This window comes from Choristoneura fumiferana, chromosome 17, assembly GCF_025370935.1.
Source record: "Choristoneura fumiferana chromosome 17, NRCan_CFum_1, whole genome shotgun sequence".
Classification (NCBI taxonomy): Eukaryota; Metazoa; Arthropoda; class Insecta; order Lepidoptera; family Tortricidae; genus Choristoneura; species Choristoneura fumiferana.
Window position 1 is genome coordinate 11,473,662 of NC_133488.1, and position 23,528 is coordinate 11,497,189.

Below are 23,528 nucleotides of genomic sequence, written 5' to 3' on the forward strand. Positions count from 1 at the left end.
GTGTACTTACTTATATTCCGGTAATCCGTCATGACAGGTTGCGCACGATAAACAGTTTTCATGTGATTTGGGAAGTAATTTAATTGGTGATTAGTATAATCGCTAGTAGCTTAGTAGTAAACTCTTTTTTGTCGAAATTACTGTATTTGTACCTACTGTATGTATGGTTTCAATACATATTATTGGCATTTCTTATAGTAAAACGTTACTCTTAAAAAATACGTCACATTAACGTGGTCTAAATAATATAAAAAACCGCATTCAGATCAGTTCACCCGTTTAAGAGCTACGGTGCCACATACAGACACACAAACAGACGGACAGACACACATAGCGGTCAAACTTATAACACTCCTCTTTTTGCGTCGGGGGTTAAAAACTAGCCAAGAGCGTCTCGGATCCGGCACAGGCTAGGTACCTAATACGTTACCAGCTTTCAAAGCCTACTCAGATGTGATATTATGTTTTTGTAGTTTATTTATTATTACTATTACTATTGCAGTGTTTTGTCTACAAACAATCAATTAGCTAAGGGATGACGGCGACGATATTCGAAACTTACGAAATTTTGCTTAGCTATATTTCGCAAACAGATCTTTGAATCGAGAAATAATCTTCACAAATCTTCAACATTTTTTGAAAAACATTTTCAACTAGTCCCTTAAACTATAGGGTATCCGAGAAAAAATATTCACACCCAATTAGTGTCGATATAGGTCTGTGGTCGATACTACACATGGAGGTACAGCCAAAGATCTGTATAGCGTACACCAGAATGGAACCCTTTCGCTGCAAATGTCATGTTGACATTCTAAACATCTGCTTAAGAAATAATATTCAAAGTGATTCTGAAGAAGTTTCTACCCTGGTACGCATTTCAGTTTCCTCGACAAGGTAGTACTAAACAAAAAAAGGAAAAAATATCTAACGCTTTGTCGGCGTGATTATTGTGTATACCCATGCCAAATTAAATATAGATATCTATTAATAGTTTCTGAGCTAAGCCGCGAATAGACGGACAGACGGATGGACATAGCGAAAATATAGGGGTTCCGTTTTCGCAATTTTTACTAAGGGTCAGTTCACACTGACACACGATGCGCCGTCACATTTTTCATTGAGACTCCATTTGACATGCAGCATCGCTCCTCGGCGTGAAATACCTAACCTTTAGGAGCTCTAAAATAGTTAGAATGGGACAGTGGACTTGACATTAGCGAGCATTAAAAAAATAAAATAATGGACTAAATTTGGTTTCGCTTGTTTTATTCAATCATTTGCTCTTACAAAATATGTTCAATGCAAAGGAACATGACTCGTCACAATAAAACATGCTTCTTAGTACCATTTTGTTTTATTTATATATTATTTTAGTTTCCATTCAGCATAACTATAAATAATGCGGGTCACGTAAAATGCTCATAGCACAATATAGAAACTTGCAAACACTTTGTAACAAAATAGATACATAACTTTCATGTCTTTTCTCTGCGAGAAACGCTTACTATTATCATAGTTATGCCAAACCTCACATCATAACACAACGAAGCAACATGTCCCTTAAAAATATTCTTTCTTACCAACAATTTCATTTCTTTTTTTTTACATTTTATGAAGTTTTTATTTTGCATTTCGTATTTCTAGACTACCTAACTAAATTTTTAACTAAACTATTCTACTTTCTAGACTAGTCTGCTGGGTAGAACACCACACTATAATAATACACATTGGACAAATACATTCGTATCGACACTTCTGACAGATTTTTTTGTTTTACTTTTCTTTCTTTACACTTAGTCAACTACATAACAAAAGAGGTGAAAGCAAACTTGTTGAACGGAAACTTATCTCAAGACGTGTTCACTAATTCTCTTAGAGTCCTTAGGCTAGGGCGGCGCGGCGTGGCGGCCGGCGCCTCAGTCCATTCAAATTAAATTATTTAATAAACTAACAAAGGAAACTACCCTAGAGCGGCCGGCCCGCCGCGCCGCGCCGCCATTCCAAATATATTAAGCTAGGGCTCTATTCTATCTATCTTAGCGTCGAACCATTTTTTGCTATTCTATCTATCTATAGTTAAGTCTAAAACTACAAACTAGCCGTCATTTTGTCGCCGTCCTCAGTAGCGTCTATCTCCTCAAAACTAGTCGAGCGTTCTCTTATATTAACAACTTACGTAAGAATAAGAACATTTACTTAACCCGAGCTAAGAGTTCAATCTATTCATCGACATGGTATTTCTTTAAGTTTTGGTTAATGAGTTGGTTCCCCAATACCTAACATCGTTTGTGCTCTTGTTCAGATAGTATCTTTCCTTATACATAACAAATGATCCGCAATCTGAAATGTACCTTAAGTAAAGTATTTATCTTATCACACATGTCAGAATGTTAAGTGAGTTAACTAGGAACATCTACGATTTTATCCTCGAGTTCAGTTTTTGCTTCATGTGCGGAAATGCAACGATTAGACAGCCACATTATCTTTATTAGCCTTTAATACAAAAACGCCTTCGCCGTTTTACTTTAACACTACGTTTATGATTACGGTAAGTTCTCTATTACCTGTAAAAATATTGTGTAAAGCACAGTGATGCCACTGCAGTATGTATGTATGTATCTGAACATTATTACTTTAAAGGAAGCTGAAGGCACTACCATCAAATTAATTTATTGCTTCAATGGAAGGAAAGCATTAGAAAAATAATTTTCATGCTAAAATATTCTATCTTTCGACGGGTTCATTCACAAGGGATCTCGCAACGCTATGTTTATAGGGAAAAATAATTCGCATTGGGTTTATCCTAAATATTTATACTTTGTTCGACATTCAAGGGAGAAACATTCGCTTCATGGAATGAAAGAAAAACCCTATTCCTAAAGTAGGAGACGCACCTTAACGCACATTCAAAGAAAATCACGGTGCACGTACAATGATAATTAAATTAGGCAAATCGCGTCGGTTTTATATTTATATACGTTGACATCAATTTTAAATGCAAAGTTTAGCGGAAATACCTATCGGAAGACTGCAATTACAGGAAGCCACAGTGTACGTCAACACTAAACAACCGAATACACGCAACATCTACTTAACTAAGTACCATGACATCGCACGGTACTACATTGCACTTCATGGTTATTCAATTTTCACAAGAAGTAAAGGCGGTTTCTTAGTCAGTTCAATTAATTTGGCTTGATCAGAAATTATACGCGCATAACACTGATCTACGGAGTATTATGGTTTATTGAATGTTAGACTAATAAAAATCTCACTTTCCGTTAGCCTTGTGAGGTGATCGAGTCGTATGAAACCAATAGGTCAGGATAGTAGAGTGAGGCAGTCAGCTAAACGTCCGGGCTCGAACCTGCATCCCAAAATTAGTCGTTTGCGGAAGAATACTACAAATTCAGCCTTTTTCAGAAAACAAAAACAACTGATACAGATCTACTTATTCGTCGAAAATCTACGTAAATCATTCAAAACCTGTCGTCAGTTAGTCTCTTTGTTCCTGTAATGTTTTTCAAAAATCGGAGATGCACAGGTTTTGAATAAAGAGGTCACGCTTAATCGTCAGTTAAAATACAGTTAATATATCAAACATTTAACTAGTCTTCAGTCCCTGAGTTGTATAAATATTTTCCTACTTCTTACTCGACTTTAATGATTTGTATACGTTGGTTCTGATGAAATTCTTGACGTGCCAAAATAGAATTAAACAGTTGCGATATAGTAGGCTTTACTCGTACCCATCAACAATGTATATACATGTATACATATCCATGTATAATTTATATATATTCAATATAAAAATATCAAATTTCATATAAAGTCATAAAGTGTACCCAAAACCTACGTGATGGTACAAAAAGTGTTCGATTACACCAAAACGATGTTTTCAATTTGGATTTCAAATCCGTTACATTTCATAATGTGGAAATCAATCGTGGAATTTTGTTGGAGTTCTCTAGTGGAATGTGCCGACCGCCTACAACATAACAACTACAGTTGACTTAGTACATGATTCTCAAAAAAGGATCACTATCACGTATCCGAACATGAGTTCCCGGCGACGTACAAAAATGTGTATAGATTAGACGCGTAAAATGTATATATAGACTACATACAACTGCTTATTGCTAATGTCGAGATGCGGCGCTGGCCCTTCGGCCGCAACTCCGCAAGGCGCAAGGGCCGCGACAGGCCGCGTGCGCCGCTCGCCACGCGCCTCCTACAGATCCCAGTATTGCTCTTTTCGAATCGTCAGGCGCGCGGGCCAAAGTGCAAGTTTAGTGAATATAAATTATATCAGTCTGGCTTTGGCGATGACATTGTCAGTGTGTTTTTGAAGAGTACGTATTTTGTTTGAATTAATATATTTATTTTCTATAAGTACTTCCTATTTTCTACGGTAAAAAAATAAAGGGAGTAATCAAGCTGACATTTTGAATTGTTTGAAAGGCAGAACTAGTATACACTTGGTTGTGGCGTGAAAGATGATGATGTTTGGATTTTTATCACAAACCCGGGAGGTGAGTGCGCGCGTCGCGCCGTCCTCGGCCGTCCGTGGCGCGGCTGCCACGCAGGCACAACGATTTAGATTATCATCTACTAGGAATCAACGAATGCCATTTTATTCCTTAAAGTTAGGTAAGTATTGCGATCCTTGGAAGACTGCACCGGTGTGATTGTATTTAGGTACATAATACTGTATAATAGGTAGGAATAGTGCCACTTCTAAATAAAATGATAAAAGCACCATGCCAAACACATTATTCACAAACGTCAAACATTTTGATAGAGCAAATACTTCCCGAGTGATTTCGAAATAAACAACATTTATGGAATTTATAACAAATGTGAAAAGAAATAACACAGAACCAAAGCATAAGCCTGGAGCTAGAGCGCGAGGCGACGCGAGTGTTTGCTCTATCACAATCTGTATTGCGCGTTCGCTCGCTCAAGCCGCGTGTTCCCTGTCTAACTACGACAGAACATCAATGAACGTTATTTTCGATTGTATTTTAAAAATACTTATCTCGGAAGATTCTAAATCTTCAGCATTATTATCGTAAAAAACCTAATCGGTGTCTTCACCCTTCGCCATTACACTCATAATCTTTCAACAATGGTACTCTTTACAACACCTTGTCCGTAGACATACTTATACTTTTGATTTCACATGATATGACCTTTGCACTTATCTTTCTATCCAACCACTTGTAGATATTGCTTTATGCCTATCCGATGTTAACGGGTACATAAATAAACTATTCGCTAATCTCTATTGCCATTGCAAACGTACATTGTCGTCGCTCCGCCAAGGCGGGCGCTCGCGCCGCGCGTTCTCGGCGAGAGCGACGCGCGACCGACTTGCTAACACCGGCTATCTTACAAATTTAAATATGACACTGCATTAAAAAATTAAAATTGAATAATGCCCGTGCAGAGGACATGTCTAAATTAAAAGTTCAATCATCAAATTATACTATGCTAAAATAAATACCTAACTATCTTAAATAATCTTGTCAACATGTTCAAAACCTCCGCCTAAAATCTTTTATTTGAATTTTCATAAAACAATAATAAAATTATAATGTAAAAACACATTTAAAAATTGCAGCTATATCTATACAATCAAATCCTCTTTGAGCCGTGAAAAGACCTCATCAAAACATCACAGCGAATCATCGAGTCTACCGCGAAGCCGAGAGGAGCCGTCGAGCGGTCGAGCGGTCAGGCGCGTCCCGGCGCGGAAGGCTTAGCAACTAGGACAGGCGCCGGCGACACAGGTCGCGCGACCGGAGCTTTCGATGAAGTCTATAACGGCCGCAAACTAAAACTAAAACAAATTAACATTGTAAAAAAGTCACAGTTGCTTTGATTTTTGGCTCGTTACAGCACGGATTGCAGCGTGTCGTGTGTGGTCTACTTGGGGGGCGGGTAGGGCTGGTAGGAGTCGTCTGGCGAGGCGGCCGTGGACGCGTGCTCCGACTCCATGGGCATCTGCAGGATCGGCGGCGTCGGGCCCGTGAAGTACTGGTACGGGTGCGAAGCGAAGTACTGCAACACGGAACACAGGTCAACACGCGGCAAGCCGGCAGCGGCAGGCATTGCGAAACTGGGGCAAAGCAATATCGTACGGCGTCTTTGATAGCAACTTCATATCGACACTCACGTATAACTCATTATCCGGCCTTAAGCTGTCCCAGTTTACCTGGAAAACAGAGAATTCACATCAGTCTTGCGTTTTTCACTTTGACTGAATGGTCCTCTTTCTCGTTTTGTCTGTTTCTGTCATAATATGGGTTGAATTGGCCGTTAAATTTTGAGTTAAATTATGGTCTGATCTTTCTAGAAATTCTATTTTGTTTTAGGTTCGTTTTCCAGTTCAGAAGGAAATACAATAAGTCCAAACTTGTTATACTGGCCTCAGACAGTCTTCGCTGCCGCTTTAGATTTGTCTTTACTTAGTGCTTTATTCATCCCTCACGCAACGTTCAAAGGGATGGGAGGGTCGGGTCGTGTACTTACGTATTGGCTAGGCACCGAGTCGATGGGTATGTGGGCGGGGTGCGGGGGGTGCGGCGGGTGCGCGGGCGGCAGCAGCGCGGCGTAGGGCGCGAGCCAGGCGGCGGGCGCGGCGTGGTGGTGGTGCAGCTGCGGGTGGAACGCGGCCACGCCGTACATGCCGCCGCGGTACACGCCGGCGCACTCGCCCTGCGCGGCGCCGCCCACGCCGCTCGCATACACGCCGCCGACACCCATCGCCTGTAAGTACTACCGTGATCAATGTTTTGGTAATCCACACAAGGAACAAATAGGACACATCTATTACGAGTGAGACAAAGCCGACAGAGTTTCGTTAGCGGAGCTCCTATTTCGCGTGGTTGAGATGCTTTGTGCCTTGATTGAGTAATTCACAAATCTAACCTATCCTATTTTAAATTCTTACGCAGTACTTAATTATCATGGCATTAAACCGGTACCAAATTACCGGTACTAAAAGGGTATTAATATATCGGTCAGTTAGATTCAGATTTATTAGAAAACATTAGACACGTATTTTTTCTTTTGTCAGTCAAATAAAAAAGTGTTAAAAAGTGTCGCACGGCGTGACGTCACGCACAACTTTATTCGATATATTTACCGATTTTTATTAAATAATTTTAGGACACTAGCGTATTGTATCTTTCAACTTGACCATGTTACAGCGGGTGAAAAAGTGAAGTAAAATTTAACATTAATGCCTTTTCAGCAATATATGTTAGAGTGGTTGGTACCTGGGTGATGGAGTCGTTGTTGTCCCGCCACGCGCGGCCATTGTTCTCGCCCTGCTTGTTATACAGAGCCTTCTTCTTATTGCCGCCGTCCGCGAACTTCACTAGCAGGGGCTCCTTAGCTCCGGGGATCGGGTTGCCGTTAAACATCTGGGACGAACAATAAATTGAAAGGTAAGAAGTAAAAATACCTGCGAAGAGACTTCTGAGTTTTCCGAGATTTTCTTTCATGAAAATGATTTGTTGCTCATGAAATGAAGGTTTTGTTTGTTATCAAAATTAAATTAAATTAAATTTTGGTTAGCATTAATCGATAAGTGGATTGATAAAAGTACGAAGTAAGGTGCCGACTATTGACGTGGTAACCATTTAAAAGGAAACGGGACCTCGTCTTGTTCTCGTGTACAGTCGAATGCAAAAATATATATACAGCCAATAGCGTCAAAATATGTATACATCGACTTTATGTTTAGTGGCATAAAGGTGTATAGATATGTTTTTGACGTCTTGGTAATGGTATATATTTATTCTTTTGACCGTACCTACTAAATATTGGCTAAGAACACGACAAGGTAAGAATAATAATACGGTGAAGTTTAAGTGTTAAAGTTTGATGAAAGAGTTGTTACAAGATTGGTTATATACCTGGATAATTTGCTCGCACTTCTCCCTGGACTCCATGCGCGCAAATCCGACGCCTTTGCTATGTCCATGGGTATCACGCAAGATACGCGTAGACACGACCTGCCCGAACTTTGCCAGCAACTGGTCCACATCATTCTCTTTGAAGTGTGGCGGCAGGTTCGCCATGTACAGGTTCGTGGGGTCCTGCTCTTGCTGCTGTAAACGGAAGCCCCGAAGGGGATGTGAAGAACCTGCGCACTAAGACAGAAACAAAGCGCTATGCACACCGACTACTGCAAAGAACACGGTTAATTTTAGACCGAACCTAATCTTGCTGTGCGTCACGCGGTGGCGGCACTCTTCGGACCAGATGCGGGCTCAATCTAGTTCGTGTCCGGTGCAGGTATCGGTGTGAAAAGCTCTTTATACTACGCGATTTCAATTACGAAAGTAGCAACTCTTTTTAGACATAAGGATATAAAATGGTGTTCGGTACAGATCTCTCTGAACCGTAAATGTTTATTCGGGATGTAAATTTCATGACCCTATAAATCCTTATGAGTCATTTCATATAGCAGGTTTATGGGTCGGTGTAATGTGCTCGTGCTGAAAGTGTTAAAACGTAGTATATTCACTGATCTTGAAGCCGATTTTCTTATTTAATTGCTTCACTTTCGTAATTACCAACGCGCAGGTACATTATTTTATTGGCTTTACGTTTGGGAATTTTAAGTGATTGTAAATTGTTATTCATTATGTTGTTTTATGGCACCTATGAGTGTTTCAAAGTAATGTTGGATCGAATTACAGTCAGCGGCAAATGCGGATTGATATCTACTTTCTAAATATGTAGCTCTGTGTTATTGTTATGTAAAAATATGAGTAACGGCTTCCATATTTGTACTGAAACGTATGCACATACGATGTAGGTTATCATGTAATGGCGCTGACCGCATGCGAACAATAATATAAACTGCACATCGAGTTGACTGTACTGTACACGATACTGATATTTCTATAGAAATGCTTATAAGCATTGGTCGTATGTAGGTACTGCACAGTAAAAGAAAGGTTGATCGAAGTATATTAAAGTTAGCTTGAAGCCCGCATAGATTATCTAGACACTGAAGCCAGCGTTGACGTAAATCAGCAGATAGATCTAATATGCTATTAGTATTACGTAAGTGTTATCGAGACGGGCGTAGACATCAGCATAGAATTTATGAAGCTAGTTAATTCGCATACACATATTATTGCTAGTTACATATTGTAAGCATAGAATACCCAGAGCCCAGTAGCGAACATACGACTATGTTGTTAATTGTAACGCGTAAGCATACGACGAGTACGTACAGAATTAACAATATGAAACAATGTTTAAAATAGATTAAGAAAGCGTTAAATTTGCGTCGAAATGCGTACCTTTGGAGGGAAAGGTAAATACTTACAACACAATAGTGTTAGATGGCTCTGTTCGAGAATACGCTGACTGAGTCAGAGCGCGCGGCGAGTGACTAGCCACTCGCGGGAACGTGAACCTTAATGTCACAATCCACTTTGCGCTGTACAATGATCTAAACACAGGGCCTACTTTATCTAGACAGGTTTCATTCAAACAAAATATCTATTGAATCAAACAGACAAAGGCATTATTGTGACTGTAGTACAGAGTTACACTAATTTCACCTTGATCAACAAGGTACAGGATGCTACTATGCATATCTCAAATCTAGATAAGTTACAATAGACAATGAACACAACTTTACTTTTAAAATGCTTATTTCAAATGGTATCAGCACTTATTGAAATAGACAAAGGGAAATAAGTAACCACTAAAGCTAAAAATAAGGGTAGACGGATTGCAGGGTCGGAACGATGCTGTTGCAGACTCGGGTTAGTCGGGACGCGGGAAGACGGACTTTGGCTAAATCGTCGGTGATAGTACAAGGTACGTTATCAACGGAGCAGAAGTAGAAAAGGATGAGATAGCGGATAAGGAGCAGGCGGTTAGTCATAATAGTATTACTTGCATGCACAACGTACACGGTTCAGTCTACGCAGGAACCAGATACCCACTTTAGCCATCTGGGCCTGAACACCTTTGGCTTGTAATCCTTTTACGGCCGCCTCCGCAGACGCGATCGTCTCAAAATCAACAAACCCGTATCCTGTGGAAATAAAGTGAATTCGTACTATAGAATGGCCTCGCTGAATACATCGACAGATTAATTCTGACAGTTACATGATTCATGCTTGGTTATCATAGGTGTATGTAAGTATCGAATATATGGTAACGCAGAACTATGCAACCTATGAATATGTAACTAATAACATTAAATGCCTAGCAGTGGCGTAGCTAGGTGGACAAGGGCCCCGGTGCATAGAGAAAGAATCGGGCCCTCACGCCCTCTTTCCACATAGCATGAACTAATGTTGGCCTTCAAACACATTCAAAACAAAAAAAATGGCTCGAGCCTGCTCACAAGATTTTTTTTATGCTCCTTTTTTTTCAAAGCTTAGGTTAAAGGGCCCCCTGAGCTCCGGGGCCCTGGTGCACTGCACCACCTGGCCTTACGATAGCTACGCCACTGATGCCTAGTCGTAAGTAGCGAATGGAAATGCGATATTGTAAAAGTCAACGAGGTGACAGAAAAACATCTTGTGCTAGTTATTAAAAAAATACAATTCAGAATCATCTGTGCTTTGTGCATTATAGAATAAGGATGATAAACTACAAATAAAATAACACGTATGTGAAATAAACATATCATAATATGAAACATTATAAATATGAATCAAATTCAAACTAGTGTTCGTGCATATATTGGAAAAAAGTCTCACCATAGATGGATTAGTTTAATGAAGGTATATGGTATTCTAGAAAATAATATTATATTAAATAATTCAATCACGAATAACTTTCTTGATGCACAATCTATTAACTTTTAGTATAGAAAGATATAATTTATATACATACGTGAAAAACTATGCACAGAGTTTTACGATAGGTAGGTACGTACAATAATTCAATAGATTACTATGATAGTGTAAGGAAAGACGTACGGGAATGAATGTTGTTTACCTTTACATTTATTCGTATTTTTATCCAATATTGCTTTAGTGGAGATTATGTTACCATACCTGAAAATAAAAGCCATCATGAGTCGTTGGAAATTTCAATTGTGCCTACCATAATAAGATTAATATTTAAAGAAATCCCTCGTTGAAGGAAATATTAATTACTGCAGAGGGGTGGATGTTGACGCTAATCCGGAATTAGCGAAGCTTAGATATTTCTTTTAAAAAACAGGCCAAGTGCGAGTCGGATTCGTGCACCGAGGATTTCGTACGGTATAAGTCAAAATATTCATAAAGTACGTAGGTAGGTACAGCCGCTATCAGACAAATTACAAAGTTTATTTTTTTTCCTAAGATCGATCACGTTTCGCCGATTTTATTTTCGTTGGTACACAGTATATTTATCTCTAGTAACATTCCGAGTTTGAGTTTTGTGTGATAACGATATAGAGATATTAATAACGAAAGCAAAAATTGTGCGTATCTTGTATGAGGACTTATTTTAATCTGAATTAAATAAAAAATGTATTATTTGGTATTATAGTTGCAATTGAAGTATACATTCGTTAGTTATGTGAAAATTTTAGGTATTTATTTTGGTTCTTTGGATACAGCTCTGTGATACAAAAACGGACAGACGGACAGGTGAACAGCGTAGCAACAGTAGGTACCTATTTAATAGGATTCTGTTTGTCACCCTTCGGGCACGGAAGCCTAAAAATACGTTAAACGAAACATTTTTGAACAAATAAAAACAATTTTTTTTTGTTAAAAGTAAAAGTTTTGTATTACCTAATTCTGAAAAAAGTATAGGGTAGGTTAGGTACACTTAAAATTAAAACCCTTAAATTTACTTAGATCCGCCCCTGGCTGCAGGAATTAAATTTAAATGTGCAACTATGTATTTGGGAAATCTCTATGTACTTCTGTTTTCTGTGCTGCTTGATGTTCAATAAAAAGTCAGTATTTCCGGTAGAGAAGGAGGGATGTAAAGATGCATTTTTATGCGTCAACGGAACTAGTTCGTTGCGTGGTGGGAATATTTTCATTATTAGGTACTCCGGAGAGCCAGAAAAGCCTGAGTAAGGTATGTCTTCGGAAGTAAAAGTAAGGTAGGTCTTTCGGATACAACACCTTGAATGGTGACTGAGGCTAGTGCACACAACGTTTATACAGGTCGATACACAAGAGTAGAGCAGGCACGAATGAATTGAATGAGTGAATGTAATGTCTATGTGTACAAATTGAATAATAATAAAAATAGATTGAGTCAATAAGTGATAATCGCGTTATAAGAGGTACCTATTATGTATCTACTTGTTTAAAAATTATTAGGAGGCTCCTCTATCTGTATAGTGTCCTGTAAGTATCTCGTTTAAGTTTATCTTAAACATGTAAACTATAACTATCCTGTAATTGGCTTCCTACTACATATTATATGTGTTTTAGCTGTTGGCTCTTGTGACCTTCACGTTCAAAAATTAGGTACTTAATCCAGTGAGAATCGAGTTGTTACGGTGGCACGCCTCAGCCAGTTACGCAATTAGTTTTTTTTTCTAGCATTTTTATGAAAAAAAAAATCGAATTGAACATAATTTTGATTTTAGCTGCGATTTAAGACAGTGCTTTGCCCATCGTACTTTGTCGGATAAGTTCTTATTTATCTTGTTTTGTCAATTAGCTTCATTAAACTCATTAATAAACATTATTCAGTACATCTATAACGGGCGACTTACATCTGGCACATTTGGACTAGGTCCTTATCGGTGGTATTCTGGCTGAGCCCGCGTATGTACAGGTTGGTGCGGCTGAGCTGCTCCCCCGCGGCGCCGGTGGTGGAGGCCGAGGAGGCCGGCGGGGCGGTGCCGTGCTCAGACTCGTGGAGCGCGTGCCGCCCGCGGAGCCTGTGTTGGAGGAGGACGAGGACGCCGTGTTGGCAGGGGACGCCGCCGTGGGTACTCGCGCGCCGCCGCACCCGCCGCCTATCGACACACCCGTGTACTGGAAAAAAAGAACAGCTGTGTTATAACCAAGATCAAAACGTTCATTCTGTATCTACAGCTGGCAGCAGAAGTAGATGAGCGGTTGTGGTGCTCAAAATTATCTAAACACTCTTATTAACTTGACAGTAGAGTCGTGTCGTGTGTAGATCATTTTAAGCATCGTAGCCGCTCATCCACTTCTGCTGTTGACTGTATCCGGGTGGAAACTTTTAGTAATCAATTCCACTGTGATTTCCTTGGCAAAAATATGGGATGTCAACATAATATTTGTAGCACAAAGGTTGTTCGACTGTACAGTCCAGGAAACTGAATCATGTACAAAGAAATCATAGCAAAATTGATTATGAAATGGTTCCACCTTGGTACGTGATTCAGTTTCCTCGACTGTACAATGAAAAAGATATATGTTGTTCTATTAAATCATCAGTTCTTATTTCTTACCTAATTACGTAATATTTTTTGTTAAAATAAGTGATATTTTAAAGCCACAGAAGGCAACTGACGCCTCCAAGCGTCATAAGGGTGTGAACGCATTTCCGTTCATTTGCAGAAACTGTATTGTAATATTGTTTGTGGTAGACTTAATTTCCGAAGCTTGAATATCAAAAACAATATAAGTAACGTTAGTTATTGCTTGCACATTGTTTATTACTGTTGTGTCAAACCTAAAAATCTCAAATATAATATATATAATATAATATATACTTAATAATAAAAAAATATAATAATATATATAATTTAATATATTATATATTATAATTATTGTATCCATTCATTCCAAATAATCAAGTAAAATTATAAACATTGACTGCAACAATCCTATTAATTAAGGATTAGTAGTTAATTAATGAAATGTACGTATATTTTTTTATTGAAATAAACCGCTTTTAATTTTTTTTTAAATGTGTACAAGACATAACAATACTTTGTTCGATGTTTGTTAGATCGGAAACGCATTCCCAAAGAATGAGACAAAGCCAGATCTATTTTTTGGCCCCGAAAACCCCTGTACTTATAGCGAGTTTTACGAAATCTTACGAGTCGTTTTCGAGATCTTAAAACATATTTTTTGCACATATACTGTCCGTTTATTAATACAGTATTTATTTTAATACACTGGCTGAGTTGTCTTGCAGGTGATTGACCATTATTTCAGTAATTCCTGTAGGTGTGCTTGCACTGGTGTGTTTCGGCGTGGAGAGTAAGACAGCCGGTGAAATTACTGGCACTTGAGGTATACCATCTTAGGCCTCTTTTGGCAACGTATCTGCAATACCCGGGTATTGCAGATGTTTATGGGCGGTGGTGATCTCTTACCATCAGGAGACCCACTTGCTCGTTTGCCAACCAGTCGAATAAAAAAAAAGGTACTTCTCGGTTCCTCATCATTTTCAATAAACCTCCAACTTTACTTAACTTTTTATCACGCAAGTAAGTATACCCGAGGACCGCTCTTACGGAAGTTTTACTGACACTTCACATAGATGACCATACAAGTACGTTCTCATGAATTTTTCCTCGAACAGGTAAACAAACTCATATGTAGTCAGAACGACTACCCCTAACTGGAACGAGTGTAATATGCTCCTCATCAGGGCACGAGTCGCGAAACGACTGGAATGAGGCGGACTGACGCGATTTCATTGAAAATAACTGCTCTCTCTGAGACGTGTTAAGACGTGGCCTATTAGTTATTCAGCCGGCGGTAATGAATAGGGAGGAGTAATGAGCGAATGCCGATTCTGAGCACGCTCCCTTAATCGACTCGCACGCTGTTGTGTAAAGCTTGACTTAGACGATACAAGGAATATCATGCCAGTTTCGTTACATTGCCGTGCCGCTCGGTTATGAATTTATGAATGACTAGCCTCTTCCCGCAGTTTCGCTTGCATAAACTATTATATCTGACAGTCGAATTAAAATACTGCGACTTTATTAAATTCCTATAGGAATTTCCAAAACTTACATCGTGGTCTTCATTTACGTTGGATGAAAAATACTCATGCAATCCACGTCTTTGCGGTTTTTAATTTCGGGATTTTAACCGGATCAAAGTCAAAGTCAAAAGTCAAAATACCTTTATTCAATTTAGGCTATAACAAGCACTTATGAATGTCAAAAAAAATCTACCACCGGTTCGGAAAAACCTCTGCTGAGAAGAATCCGGCAAGAAACTCAACGAGGTAAATATATATATTTTTTAAAACAGATTTACAATATTATTAAATGATATGTATACATCACAAGTATTTAACACAACTTTATTTTTAACACAGTAGGTTCGCTATTTGAAGGGATCGCTAATGCGGATCGGAAGAATATCGAGATAAAAAGTGCTACCTAGCTTATGTGTTATTCCTGACGCCCATCCATATATCTATGTAATTAAATTACCAAATTTTATACAAATTTGTCTAGCTGGGAAGGAGTAGGTACCTAATAAACACACGCAGGCACGCACGTATATATGCTCACAAACTATCGCATTTATAATATTAGTAGGATACGGATCATCGACGGTAATGTAGGTACTGCAACTCGCATGACATTCCTCGCACCATCTAGACGGAGCTAAGGCGAGTCGCGGCAACTGCGGCCCGTTGGCGCGGATCAACGGACACTAAACACGTTTTACATATATGTATGATACCAGTACGCTCAACATCCCAATAAAAACATACACGTGATGAGCGTGACATAATCGCCTTTTTTCGCGTTGGTACCCACTTACCACAACAACTTTTGTTCGCTGAACAATCGGATTTCAATAAGCTACTGTTGAAATTAGTAGGTAGGTTCGACGTGGAAAAATGTGTATTACAAGGCTTTATACGCGGCTTTGACATTAGGTCCGTAAATTGTCATGGAAATTGCCAAAAATTACATCGTTGTTTTCATTTCTGTTATACGAAGGACACACATGCAAAATTTGAGATCTAGATTTGAACTTAGCAGTATTATATCACTTAAAGTAGGTATGTTATATTTTAATTAACTGTACATATACTGCGTAAAATAAGCTAGCAGTTGAGATTTAAAAAATTTAGGTCTTTTACCCGATCTGATCGGTTTAAAAGTAGATAGCTTGCGTTATTCCCAAGACCCAGTTATCTAGGTACATAATAATTCTTATACCTATAGTCGTCGATTTTTACATAAAGATACGTCATATGAAACTATCACAAAACAAGCGAAAAACGTCCCGAATTATGTCTTCTTCTTTGTTATGAGGCATGATGGAGGAATGCCATTCTCGTCGACGTCACGTCACTATGGCAGAGACTGTGATTGTCGCCTATTATATGCGCTTACTCGTAATTTTCGGCACGTTAATACATAATGTCTAACTCTTTTAATGTTGTTTAATCCTAGTAAAGTTACTTTATCAGTCTCAAACAGACTAGTTTGAACCCTGAAAGTAATTAAGAACGCTTAGTTCGAACATTGATCGTAAAATCGCACGCTTATCTACCTGCGTTAATTAAACACTTTGGCAAGTGATAGTAAGTAAGGTGTAATTGTTGAGGAAATTCGCAACGTGTGCCTACAGCGATAGCTCGGTGCGGCTGGGGATACATGTGTAGTAATATAGTTATTTACATTTAGTTAACATATTAAAGCCATAAATTGCGTGTCGTTGACACATCAGCCCGTGGTGCTTTAGGTGCGTAACGTTAACTCGAGTTAGCGTTAAAACTTGCAAATAAATTAAACTAGGAGTTAATGACTACAATTTGTTGAACGCTATAAAATTGTAACAGGTTACGATATTTGAGCATTTCAGGCATTAGGAATCTTTAAACGTTTTCGGTTAACTCGATACCATGTATTTATCAGATAACCAATTTACCAGATCATACACGTACTTACGTAAAATAATTGTGAAAAACTTTAATAATAAGATTATATATTAATAAGATTAAATTAGATTAATTATTAGATTATATAAGGTTGTCTGTTTTTTTTAGCTATAATTTTTTTTGTTTGTTGTGCCGAATTTTGGTAAATAAATTTAATTTATCTTTTTTTCTTCCTTTCTTTATTTTTATAAATATGCGCTGGAAAATTCAGAGCCATAGATTTTCCACGTATACCTAATGTATCTATTTGTAAGTATTCAAATCCGGTTTAGATTTTTTTTGATAATTTATGTAAAGATTTTATTTTCATACGATTGCACAGATTCGCGTAGAGGTTCGACTGTCAGTGCATGAATCTTGCAGTATGGTTCATGTACCTACTGACTAAGATGTAGCGTCACTAACACTTGATTTAAGCTTTATATATTACTAACACTATGATACTATGTTGGTTGAAATAAATATTATTATTATTATTATGTTCTTTATATATTTTCATTCTTAGGATTAGGTTTTTATAATAGTTATAAAAAGTAAAATACAGAGAGAGATGTTGGTCGAGACTCTTCGCTATTAGACCGTTTGCCGAAACGACTATCGGGACAATGATCGTCGAGTCAACATCCCACATAGCAGTCACCTCGTGAGCCAAGTCAAGGTACTTGCTGAGTTAGTCCTTCTCGGCCTTCACGAGGTTCTTGTCATGTGGGATGGTGATGTCCGTGATGACAGATCGATCCCAATAGAGCGTGGCACGACTATTTTCGAGAACTGGCGCAGGGACATACCTATAATACGGCAACTCAGAGTCTACAAGGCCGTATCGAAGAGCAAGTTGCTGGTGGATAATCCTGGCTACTAAGTTATTATTATTATTATTACACCTATGTAGTTACCAGAATCTAAAGAACTAACAACAACTCCCACCGTGTAATCATTCAGGGAAGGCTTGAGTATTACTATATTATTTTAAGCATTATTATTGTAGCTTCCACTATTTTTGACTTTAAAAGTTTAAAATAGAGGAGCTCACTCTTTGTCGCTCCCTAACTGATTGCTCTTCTCATCAACTCAAAGGGTAGAGATCCTTTAAAGGGATAAGTTTGCCTTTGTACATGTATCTCTAAGTACTTTAGGTACATAGAAATGCTGCATAAATAAAAAAATAGAATTGCGGTCATCCTTTTCATCAATAACGCAATTCGCAATTTAGCTGTTTAATCTTGTTAGTCGAATGTAGAATTTGGGCGAATTCGATTCGTAAACCAATTGGTATCCTGTAGAGTGGACTGGACGAGCAATTGGACCAATTTGTGTAAACTGCCGCAATTTCGTGTTAACGGCAATAATGTCGCTTTGTGCCCGCAGAAAAGGACAGACTTCGCTGTTGATAACACTAAATTAACAGCTGCAGAATATTTTCATAATTATGTACTGTTTTCGTCCGTATTTTGCTAAAAAATATACCTACTTTTTACCTACTTAAAAATGAGAAAATTGTTTAGTTTTTTTTTAAGTTTAGATAGACATTAGATACCTATTTTCGCGGTGGTCCCATGCCTCATAAATAAATACCTACTATGAAAATCGATCTCGGTATGATTCACATTTTACATAATTCGTTTAATGTTCATGTTGTAAAAACTTATTAACGGTTAGATGCCATGTGATTTCTTTTTCGTAACTTTTTCAGGTACAGTCAGCGTCATATAGTACGTAGCAGTCAATATCACCAAATACTTGGAAACATACAAAATAGTCATTACCAGTGACTCAGTCAAAGCGGTCAAATTGTTCGAGACATCCATCGTGTACAAATATACCGGAGGATGCACGTCGCCAAATACTTTATAACATTCAAGCCACATTAGTACCGTAGCAGCCAAAGTATCCAAAAGTATGGGACACCACAGGAAAATTGACTTTATTATATACCGTGTACGGTCCAATGATCCAGTTAGTTAGTCCTCTTTAATACAATGTGAACGGTGTTCCATTTTCAGTCTCTTGGTGCAAAATGCACATGTCATTACCTTTTTAATTAAATAAAAACTCTTTTATAATGTAATTATACTGGCCAATTCAAGCCACATTTAAAAGGAAATCCGTTAATCCGGAATTCTGACAATGTAAATAAAAATGTGAAAAAAGCGACAAGTTAGTAGGTACTCTTTTCGGTGATTGTTAAAAACAAAAAGTCGAATCTTATGACGTGTTAATTTATTTCGCACTCTACTCGAGATTAAACCTGAAACCATTTAAATAAAGCTCAGTTTTTTAGTGTGTCCCATACTTTTGGATATTATGGCTGCTATATGACGCTGACTGTACCTAAGTATAGCACTCATCTGAGGTACGGTCAAGGAGTTTAATTCATTGGCCACCATGGAACCATTTTACAATAAACGGCATAGTGACATCGCATTAATTAACAAGGAAAGTTGTAATGATTTTTCCTTTGAAAAGGTTCCATGGTGGCCCTTGAATTAAATTCCTTGACTGTACTACACTGCACAGCGATTAAATATTAAAATCTAAGTATACAACCCTATAAAAACGAATCCTTCCCGCTTAATGTTTTACTTTTTGTTCAAGATGATATTATAAAATGGAATTGACGCACTCCAACAGGGAAGCCTCGTTACAGCAAAAAATTAACAGGCTGTTAAAAGACAAAATGTGATCATCGGCGTTAAAACTGTGCAGATGACGAGTTCACATTATGTCGGTCACCTGTGCAATTGGCTCAATTTAACTTTATTATGCTTTAAAATTAAACGGGATCGCGTTTAACTGTACGAACCCACTGAGAGTATCTAGCCCAAGTTAATTTTAGTATCTTACTTTAGGGTATCCTCTCGTGTTCAGTTATCAGATCACTAAATAAGTAAGTTTACATGTCTGATGCTCTTTAAATAAAAAATCAGTTTAAAAAGTTATCACTGTTCAATATCGTCATATAATAATCGCTCTAGAATCGTATTTTTTTTATCAAGCTTTTATTTGACTTTAATTTTTTTATGAAAAGGGGTTGAAAACGGGCAAGTGAGTAGGTAATCTGATGGTACGAAAATTGAATTTCTATCACTTCCAATAAAAAAAGATACTTGAAACTTAGTACGGATGCGTAATTTGGATGGCAATGCAATTAAAGTAGGTAAATAAAAAGTACAGCCCGGAAAAACAGATACCAATTTTTTGTACAATAACTTCTTTAACTGCTTTTGTCAGGAAAAATAGTTGATGGTTTAGTAGTTCGTGTCCGTTTAAATGAAATACAGCAATTCAGTGACCGTTTGTCCTTGGTCCCATAATTAAATACGACAGACGCGGACGGAGCCCCTCGGGACCAGTGTCGGATTAAAGTTTTGTTACGCCAGAATTACCACTCAGTTTGGTTAACGGAAACTCTGCCGTGTAACCGAGATATATCGCCGGATAGTTTGGTTAGTTACGACGTTTACGACCCCACCAGCCATTCCTTTTAAGAGCTGGTTCGCACTTTGTTGGAGCATAATGCCCAGCCCACTAAGTATAAGTACTGCAGGCCGTTAACCCGGGAGACGTCGTTGTTTCCGATATTATTGTGTTTGCATTGCAGATAGTGACATTTGTGTGGTGTAATTACGGCAACCCACGTGTGCGGGGACATTTGTGCTATTTGCAAGTAAAATTGAGGACCCAATCAGTCTGGCTGAGCTTCGACAGGTGTCGGGAATAAAGGGGGTGGCGACGCGCGAGACAGCTCTTGACGACTAATCATCGCGTCGCGAACACGCTCCAAGTTTTGACAAAGAACCTATATTTTGCATACTGAGTACGTTCCGCTTTGTATGTTCATAAGTAATTTAAATTTCTGACGTTTTTCTACCGCAACTCCCTGGGGTCTGAGCATAAATATTTTGCGTCGACATTTTTATGGCTGTTTTTAATTTGGCAAACATAAAATCACAGAAGGTGGATTACAAACAACGGTTCTAAGGAAATAAATTGAGTTTACCTCAGTTAGCAGGCGATTTTTTAAAAATGTTGACTGCTTTTTGCTTAATGCCTTTTAGATGGTTTGAATACTTAGAATTTTATGATTTTCTCGCTTTATAGGTACATATTATACATACCTACTTAACTAAGATACCTAATTAAAGATAAAAACCGGCCAAGAGCGTGTCGGAGACACCCAAGATAGCGTTCCGTAGCCAATACGAAAAAATCAAGTAATATTTGTCTAAGGATTTCGTATTGGTTTTTTCACATTGTGCACAGGAACAGAATCCGTTTCATTCACATAAAAAGAATTGAGCTGATGTTCAAAAGCTTCTTTTGCACTTTTATTTTGAATTCAATCACTATTTTCGGTTCAAAGATCATTTTCATGCGGTAAACAAACACGGCCGGTCAGCTGGTCACGGCCGCCATTGCATACGCAGCGCCACCAGTGGCCAAAAAAAAAACTATTTTACGATGTGCCCGGTATAGAGCTAGGAATATCGACGAATGCGTTGCTCTAATCGATCTGCCGTATTATTTCTCAGGAACATCGTGATATGCCTGGCCAACATTTAGGTATATCATGAAATGGCGGCGTTTCATGATATGTCCAGGAATTTCGTGATCTGGCGGATTTTGCGATCGGCCGCCGACATGTACACGCAATCTTCCAAGTTTAGGTAGGTATATTTTATACCTTAGGCTGCTATTTACTCAACTGCTAATAATTCTCAAGCAATCTTAGCCGTTATAATTTTCCTTGTAAATTTGATATACCTATCCTGATTTTTTTTAAAGTAAATTTTTCCACCCAACAGTTTAGATTTTACAGGGGGGGGGGGAACGCTCGATTTTAATGAAAATTTGCACTTTAAAGTTGAATATTTCGCAAACAGATCATTGAATCGAAAAATCGTCTGGGAAACCCTCCAATGGTTTTAAAATACCTATCCAAGGATACCGCACACTATAGGGTTGGTCAAGAAAAAAAAAACAGCCCCACACGTATTAGTTTTACTTTTATTTTTTTAAGTTATTTTTTTTCACCACTGTCGGCGTGACTGATGTATATTCATGCCAAATTACAGCTTTCTAGTATTACGATCTCTGAGCTTATTAGCTTATTAGCCGCGTACAGATACAGATAGACGGTCAGACATGGCGAAACTATAAGGGTTCCTAGTTGTCTACGGAAACCTAAAAATGTTTATTTATTTGTGATTTTTGAGGAAATACCTTTCGGCACTATAGGGACGAATGGATTTCCATTTAGATTCGGAAAATTAGATATGTTTTACGTTGCCGAGTGAAATGCAAACGTCGCGGCGGGCTCTCGTCCACTGGACCAAAAATATAAAATGAAAATTCTATAAAATTTCTATTTGGCGAATTATTTGAATACTGCTTGTTTTGTACCGTCAACATACCCGGCAAGGCTGCTACTAATTTAAATGCGCCGCTCTTGTTTATACTTAATAGACGGAGAGCCGGACTGCAAAATTTCATACCTACTTGATACCGCGATGAAACGCACAATGGTTTCCCATAAAACTGATGCTGAGTCCGAATTTGATAGTCTGCCACGGCGGAACTTGCCGAAAGTACCAAAAAAATAGTCACTTCCGGTGCGAAAAAAGGGGCGTCATTTAACCCATCTGATACTGAAATAATAGTCATGGCATCAGTTAGGAATTTCACCACCAGGACCCCTAAATATACACATCTGATACCAGCATGAAACCAATTTCAGTCGGTAGGTATGAACCTTCATTTCCGGAATATATAAGTCTGCCAAGGCTGTAAATGAAACATGATATTTGCTCCAAAAATAATGATATTGGATTAAGGATAGAACTTGTGCTTTTAAGAAAAAAAAGTAAGTACGTTTTTTTAACCGACTTCAAAAAAGGAGGAGGTTCTATGTTCCAATGTTTTTTTTATGTATGTTCACCGATTACTCAGTCAATTGTAGAAGGGAATTGCCTGCCTGCTGGGAATTGCCTCCGTCAAATGTGCTAAGCATAAACTGATACCAATCTAGTCGCTGGGTTTTTTGCTCTTCGGTCAGCAAATGTGGTATCCAACGCGACGCGACCTTCCTGAAGTTAAATGCTTAAAACTGCAGGTGATCCAATGCCTAGTACATGTTCGATTTCCCGTTGCGAATATTAATTCGTTCCTTAATCAACCACTCGGCTCTGATCACGTTTTGTGGCGTTACTGCATTTGACGGCAGTCCTGGTCTCGGCTTATCTTTGATGCACTCTCGACCCCGTTTAAACTCGCGGCACCAATATGAAACTGTGGCTAACGATGGAGCGGACGTCCCAAATGCAACGTTTAAACTTTTGTGAGATTCCTTGAATGTTAAGTTTATTTTATAGTCATAGAATATCATAGCACGAAATGCTTCTCGTGAGAGCTCCATTGCAAAAACAAAACTAGACTGACATTGTCAACAAAAACAAAGAAAAATGAAAATTTTAAGTACTGGCCAGTATGCAATGTCACTATACAAAGAGGTTAATAGATAAATTATCTTTAATTTATCATGCAATTTAGGAATAAAATATTTATAGTTTTCATACAGCTAAAAACTTTCGTGGCAGCCTAGGTAGGTACTATACAATACACAGTACAATACAAAGACTCTTTATTGTACACCAGACATAGTAAGCGATACAGAAAACAGATAC

At 38.2% G+C, this 23,528-nt stretch overlaps 1 protein-coding gene across 1 annotated transcript in view; it reads right to left on the reverse strand.

Annotated features, from left to right (window-relative positions):
• Positions 1-1,245: 1,245 nt before the first annotated feature.
• shep (RNA binding motif single stranded interacting protein alan shepard) overlaps positions 1,246-23,528 on the reverse strand; it is a 169,399-nt gene continuing 147,116 nt past the window's right edge. The window contains 9 exon segments of the mRNA XM_074099713.1: positions 1,246-6,063; positions 6,179-6,217; positions 6,535-6,771; positions 7,284-7,430; positions 7,926-8,120; positions 9,948-10,072; positions 10,987-11,045; positions 12,719-12,842; positions 12,845-12,983. Of these exon segments, the coding sequence (XP_073955814.1) occupies positions 5,929-6,063; positions 6,179-6,217; positions 6,535-6,771; positions 7,284-7,430; positions 7,926-8,120; positions 9,948-10,072; positions 10,987-11,045; positions 12,719-12,842; positions 12,845-12,983 (1,200 nt within the window). The 3' untranslated portion in view covers positions 1,246-5,928.